This window comes from Mustela erminea, chromosome X, assembly GCF_009829155.1.
Source record: "Mustela erminea isolate mMusErm1 chromosome X, mMusErm1.Pri, whole genome shotgun sequence".
Lineage (NCBI taxonomy): Eukaryota > Metazoa > Chordata > Mammalia > Carnivora > Mustelidae > Mustela > Mustela erminea.
Genome location: NC_045635.1, coordinates 47,693,117 through 47,699,663, shown reverse-complemented (window position 1 = coordinate 47,699,663; position 6,547 = coordinate 47,693,117). Strand labels below are relative to the sequence as shown.

The following is a 6,547-nucleotide window of genomic DNA, read 5'->3' as shown; positions in this document are numbered from 1 at the left end:
ACTGGAACTGTGACTAGCACAAATAGACCTTTGTAAATGTGTGTCAAATGAGCAAATGGATGAATTGTTAGACAATCACAACATCCAAAATAACACAGGCCTGGTTATTTCTGAAACTTTAAAGGCCGAGAATGAATCCAAGGGCCTCCTTGGTCATAGTTATAGGAGGGGTTTCAGGCACTTCTCATAGGTTGCCTACTCTGAGATAACATCTGCAAGGGTGTCATTTGTCACAAGGAACTGAGGCAGAGGTTGACCAGTCAAGAACTGGGCCTGATTTTCACCAGCAGCTTATGGGCTCTACCCTCCCCTTCAAACTACCCTGTATGAGTTTTATGTCTGTTAAGTGATGAGCAGTACAAACCTAGAGTCTACTTTCCTTCCCAAAATCTGTTCTGCAAGCCCTGGATTGTTCCAGCGCTATTCTTCTATATAGCTTTGACTGAGTTGAGACCTTCCTTTGTGCAAGCTCCTCACACAGATTTTCAAAGAAATTCCATTAGCTCTTTGATGTTTAATGGTTTCATGGCTCACAATCCCTGGAGTAACCTGTATATAGGTCTCAGTACATCTTCATAGCAATCACCCTTCTCCACCACCACCATTGCTTTCAAAATAATTCCCTTCAGAAGACTGGAATTCTTTGCTTCTGCCAAAAGAAGGAGACAGAGGGATCCTGGCCCCTACCCACCTCACGAGGTGAATGAGAACCCAGGCAGAATCCATATCTTTCATGTCTTTCACCATGTCCGTGGTCTGCTCGTCACCTGACTGCTGGGGCCATGGCCACAACACGGGTCTCAAGGAAGACTCACCCTCCAGCCTGTCTTCTTGCATGGGCAGATAGCCAACTGCTTGCTGCTTGTATCTTATCCCAGGCACTCTAATCTGCTCAAGGTAGAGTTCCGGTGACCCATCGTACCTTCTGGATTGGAAACAGCATCAGCCAGCAGTATTGCAGGCCCAGAAAGGTTGCAGTCTGGTTGGTTCACTGTGTGATAACCAGGACCTGGGAATCTGAGGATTGATGGCATGCTCAGGGTGGGATGTTTCTAAGCAACGTATTGTGATGGAGAAGGATACATTTGTCTTGGAAGGAAATATTCATTCTACACACAGCAGCTCTTGAAAGGTGCCTAGCAATTGGGGCCACAATAATTCAGAGTAAAGGAATATCCACAGCTAATCCCCAAATGGCTTATTAACCTTATTTTCCCATGCCTCCTCACCCCACCCCAGCATGCTCCTTCTCACTTTTACCCTGGGTTGTGGTGGAGGTAGAAGACAGAGGACTTTCCCAAGGCTGGGTGGAGCCCCAGGTGCCCTGGTGATGCAGTCTGTTGTTTTACTATAGTAGTGTGGGCTTCAGACTTGCTTGGCCCTGGCCCTGGCTTCATGTCCAAGGCTGTCACTGGCCAACCAGGTGATCCTAGCAACTTGCTTCTGATATCTGACCCTGAGTTTCCTCCTCCATAAACTTGGCCTGGTGGTGCCTACCTTGCTGGTCTGTTGCAAACATTAGAGACAATGTACGAAAACAAACATCAAAGTTCCTGGCGTGATTTAGGCACTCAGGAAATGGCAGCTGCCACTCTTGCTATGCACTGGGGACTTTTGAGCTCTCTATTCCTGAGTCCCCTACACAACTGGAGTATTCTAGGACCCAGAAACTCAATCTACTTCAGAGGCATTCTGGCAACTGAAACTGCAGCTTTTCCACTCACTGTGTGGAACCTCTTCGGGGATAGGGCCAGCTTAGGTTGCTGACTTACACAGCAAGAGGTTCCCAGCTTGTGTCCCCTCTAGGTACTGCTCAAAGCTCAAAGAATTTATGTAAATGAAACAATGAATATTCTCTTTTTCTCACCACCTTCCAGAAGCTCCTTTCCCTCCCTCTCCCTTAGCCCTGTCATTCTTCTCACAGCCACCGGAAATCCCACCCTTGCTCATCTTTTGCTTAATCAAATGAAGATTAACTCTTTGCAGCACCAATGTAGTGTGTTGTTGGGGGGGTGCAAAGGAGTGGGAGATACACTAAACCTCCAGGCCCAGGGAGGAATGAGTCTGGGTCATTAATTGCTTCCTTGCTGGGCTAAGGCAGGTCACCCAAGCCTCTGTGTCTCCCTGTGGAGCCTCCTGCCTGAGGCCTTCAGGATTCCAGCAGTCATCTCTTCTACAGTGCAGATTGCAGTATACTCCCACTCTATACTGGGTACTACTGGTTCTCTGACTGAATTGAGCTTCTTGGCCCACACGTGCAAATAACCAGTTTAGACAATGGGGTGATTATTCCCCACCAGAGCCAAAGAAACCATAGACTCAGGCAGGTGTCAGAAGGACATTATTTCTTCCCCTGAGCTAGCTGGAGCTTCCTGTGAAACAGGGGTAATCTTACTGACCTGGCAGAGGTAATATGTGGCAAGCCCCTGGTATGGAGGAGATTCTCAATAATCTTTGCTCTGCAGTCTCTCCCACTTACTAGCTGACTGACTTGTATGAGCCCCTTTTCTATAAAAGGGAGAGAGTTGAAAGTCAGCCTTATTCCCCAAAGGATTCAAGGCTGCAGTTGGGGTTACTGAGACCTGTCCCATGGACTTTACGTGTTTTCTTTGAAGACAGAGACCTTGTGAGTGCAGTGGCAAGCAGACATGGACAGCAGGGTGGTCTATGGAAAAGCACTCTGGATTTGCAGGGGCCAGATGTGGGGTCTTGGTCTTGTCCAGGATCTGTCACTTGCCACCCTTGTGGCTCTAGACAGGAAAGTCACTTAGTAATCCGAACCTCAGATTCATACCTTATCTACCTCTGGATGTGGCATTGACAAACAGGGCTCCTCTGGGGCCAGAATCATGCCTTTTCATTCTCTGCAGCTCCAGTTTCTGTCACACTGCCTGAATCATGGAATGTTCTCACTCTTTTCTTATTTGCTGAGTGAATTTGGAGCTGCTGAGGTGTCATAGTTCCCACTTTCGTTTGAAGCCTCCCGTGTCTGCAGGCTGATGTCTATGGGTCCCTGGGCCCAGGGATGTCTATTGGTCCCTGTGGGTCCCAGGTCCTATGGGACCCGGGCTCCAGTGACTTTACCTTGTACACAGCTGGAAACAGGATAAGACTGACTGGAGGCAAAAGAAAGAGGGTACCCTGGCCACTCTTTTCTGTGTGATAGCTGCTCCCTCTGAGCCCCACAAAGCTAGATGAGGCACCTCTCCTTGGGGTTCCCTATTAGAGGACTTAGTTCACAACAGTGTTTAGCTCTAAGGGTAGATGTGGTAGGTTTGGGGGGTGGCCAGAACATCTTATCCATGTTCTTTGCCTGTAGCTGAAAAGAATGTGAAGGATGACTCCTACAATCTCCAGACTTGCTGCAGCGTGAGGTAGAGGATTCAGAACTCCCTGGTGATAGAATAGATTGGAAGAGCATTGAGCTCCTTGGTACAATGAAGTGAGAAAGTGTGAAAGCTCCTGGAGGTGGGCGGAAACTTGATACCACATGCTTACTGCACCATGGGCCACCATGCCAGGTAGCCCTCTGGACTCTCTACTCTGGCTGAAGGAGAGAGTCAAAGTGCTAACTCTGCTCCCCTCTCCCCCCGAAATGCATACAACTCCCCCTCCACACACACACATTTTTTTAAAAAACGATTTTATTTATTTGTTTTTGACAGACAGAAATCACAAGTAGGCAGAGAGGCAGGCAGAGAGAGAGGGGGAAGCAGGCTCCCCGCTGAGCAGAGAGCCTGATGCGATGCGGGGCTCCCCAGGACCCTGGGATCATGACCTGAGCCGAAGGCAGAGGCTTTAACCCACTGAGCCACCCAGGCGCCGCCCCCCCACACACACACTTTTAAAACAACTGGCACACCTTAACAAACTGTAGTGTCTGAGATAAGTGCCCCGTTACCTTTCAGAATTGCCACAGGTCGAGTCTTCTGACTTACCCAAGAGTCTCTGCTTGTTTGCCTTTTAAAATTATTATTCCAGGATCCTCATTATTATTAACCATCTTTGTTCTCTTTAAAATCAGCCATAGCTCCCACCCTTTGAGGCTCCAGTTCTGCTCACCTCTTCCCCACCTTCTTTCTTTTTCTTGATTTTCCCCTTGACATAACCTTAATCGTTCAGTGGAGAATTTGTTTTTTCCCTAATGTCCACACTGCCTTTAGTGCCTCCACAGCTACTCCCTTCTCCATCTTCAAGAGTATTTTCAGAACTCAGGTTGTCATCTCACCAAGAATTTTCTGAAAGTCCCATCTCTTTAATTTCTGTAGTACCCCACAATGTCCTTTTTCCTGCAACCACCCCTGTCAACCCTGCCGTCCTCTCAAGCTGATTTAAGTGTATTTTCTATTTCTACAGTACCCCGCGATATACCTTCCCTTTGCCAATGCCCCCTCCCTCCAAGCTGGGTTAGGTATTCAAAAATACCCGATATACAGTATTTTCACAGAATGCTTTGCTGTCCCTTTCCAAATTCCCCCAAACTTGTTTAAGCATCTCTTGGGTTCTCATAGAATCCTGTGATGTCCCCTCTTTCCCATCCCACCCTCAAGACAGGTCACATAAGTGTTTCTGCATTTTCATGGCATGCCATACTCACTCCCTGTTACAGTGTTTACCACACTGCCAGTTTACATATTTGTTTCTCCTGTGTAATCTAGAACATTCTTTAGAACTGAGGGCTGTGTGCCACGGAGTATCCCTGGAACCTAGACTGATGCCTCACATATAACTGGTGGTCAAAAAATGAACAAGGTGTCCTTGTCATTATGCTTTTATTTTTTTCTTTCTTATATGGCAGAGTAAGTAAAATCACAGTAGTTGGCAGTTTTCTTTACACAACAGGAGAAACAAAGGTTTCAGAAATGTCAGACAAAAGAATTCCCCATCCTTCTCTCACATTACTGGTTATTTCCAACTTTCAAGAATAGCCTATTTCAATTATATAAAATATGTATCAGATCACAGACTATGATGGACTCATTTTACAACGTTAGCAAAACTGTTACACTAAATCTCAGTGACAGAAAAAAAGAAAAAATATCTTTTCTGCACTCATACTTTAATCAGAATTTGACCTTAATCAGCACTATATTAAAATGTATACAGTCATACAATATCCAGAGCAAACCCTCTATATTGCAGTTAAACAGCACTGATCACAACTACCAAATGCCCCCTTTTCCCATCATATTCAACACAAAACCCAGCTAATTTACTTCTTGGGGTACATTTGATGTTTCCAACCCTCTTCAAGGGTCTGCCCCAGATTTCCCTAAGGTGCGCTGTAACCCCTAGCACCTGAATTGAGGATAGCCTCAACTTCTGCATCATCCTCGGAATCCCAATCATAATTACATGGCCAGTCCTTGGAGCATCGGTTACGCACCCTTGCCACAAAATGCATGACTTTCAGCTTGCTGGATTCCACGTGTGCTCTAGGTCCCCAGAAGAACTCATACTCCACGGGACTGCTCCGCGGCACCGGCTTATAAATCAAGTACCCTCTGCGCACAAACTCCTCTGTGACGACCTTCTTTGGATCTCCAAAGATGCTGTGCTGCTGGCCAGGCTGCATCCCCAACTTCCCAAGCACTTTCCAGACCAGGGCCTCCTTGGCGCTGTTGCCCATGATGAAGATGAGGGCTAATATGGACATCAGGAGACTTTTCTTGGTGCCTTGAAATTTGCTCCGGGCTACCGAGGGCTTTTGCACTTGAGCAGTGCTGGAGGCTTCCTCAGGGGTGGTGGAGGCCTCCTCCGGAGTGCTAGGATCTTCCTCAGGGTCACTCAGGTCGTCCTCCGGGGTACTCGGGGCCAGAGAAGAGGCCATCGGCATCTCAGAAGGCTCTGAGGCTAGGATCTTACGGTTATTGCGGTTCTCTTCTGCGGCCCTTGCGTTACGGCGGCGCCGACTCTTCCGACCCCGAGGCATATCTCCTACTGTGGGCGCGTGAGCCTATGGCGATTCTAGGGAAAGAAGCCTGCAACTTCTGCAGAAAGCAACTACCTCTATCCTAAGAAGCGGCTGCCGCTGAATTCAGCAATGTCAGTAGTTTCTGTAGCAACAAACCAGACGTTCTCAGCGAGAGAGCTCACTCCCAGTGAAGCTGAAATGCATAAACCACCGCCATCTGCACTCGCTCCCGCCGCAAGCGCGCGCAAATCCTCTGCAGGGCTGACTCCGCCTTTTCTGCCACGCACTGGGAACTCCAAAGAGGAAGTGGGCGTCTCCTCCACCCAAATTTCCGCTGTCAGATAGGAAAAAAAAAAAACTCTACAAAGCAGAGGTGGGATTAGGGCAGAGAGGAAAGCTAGAGATTGGCAAGGGCAGGTGAATACACGGGAAAAATGAATAGCATAGGATTTCTGTGTTTTTCAGTTTGATACAATATTTGCTTGCCGGTATTGGGAAGGAATGTGTCTCTAATACATTCTCACAGAATGCTGGATGTAAATGTACGTGTGTCAAGGGATTGTGGGGGAAGGTGTGGGGGAATGGAGTTGAGGAGTGTGTTTCTGGAGGTACCAGTAGTCTCAGTTATCCTTT

The 6,547-nt window shown here is 47.6% G+C and overlaps 1 protein-coding gene across 1 annotated transcript; it reads right to left on the bottom strand.

Moving 5' to 3' along the window:
• Nucleotides 1-4,755: 4,755 nt before the first annotated feature.
• Nucleotides 4,756-6,206, bottom strand: MAGEH1 (MAGE family member H1). Its single transcript, XM_032331287.1, has one exon. The coding sequence runs from the start codon at nucleotides 5,930-5,932 to the stop codon at nucleotides 5,273-5,275; it is 660 nt and encodes a 219-aa protein (XP_032187178.1). The 5' UTR covers nucleotides 5,933-6,206; the 3' UTR covers nucleotides 4,756-5,272.
• Between the last annotated feature and the right edge of the window lie 341 nt (nucleotides 6,207-6,547).

What these genes read in the sequence shown, in the direction of transcription:
- MAGEH1 (XM_032331287.1), bottom strand. Translation starts at nt 5,932, where the DNA reads ATGCCTCGGGGTCGGAAGAGTCGGCGCCGCCGTAACGCAAGGGCCGCA.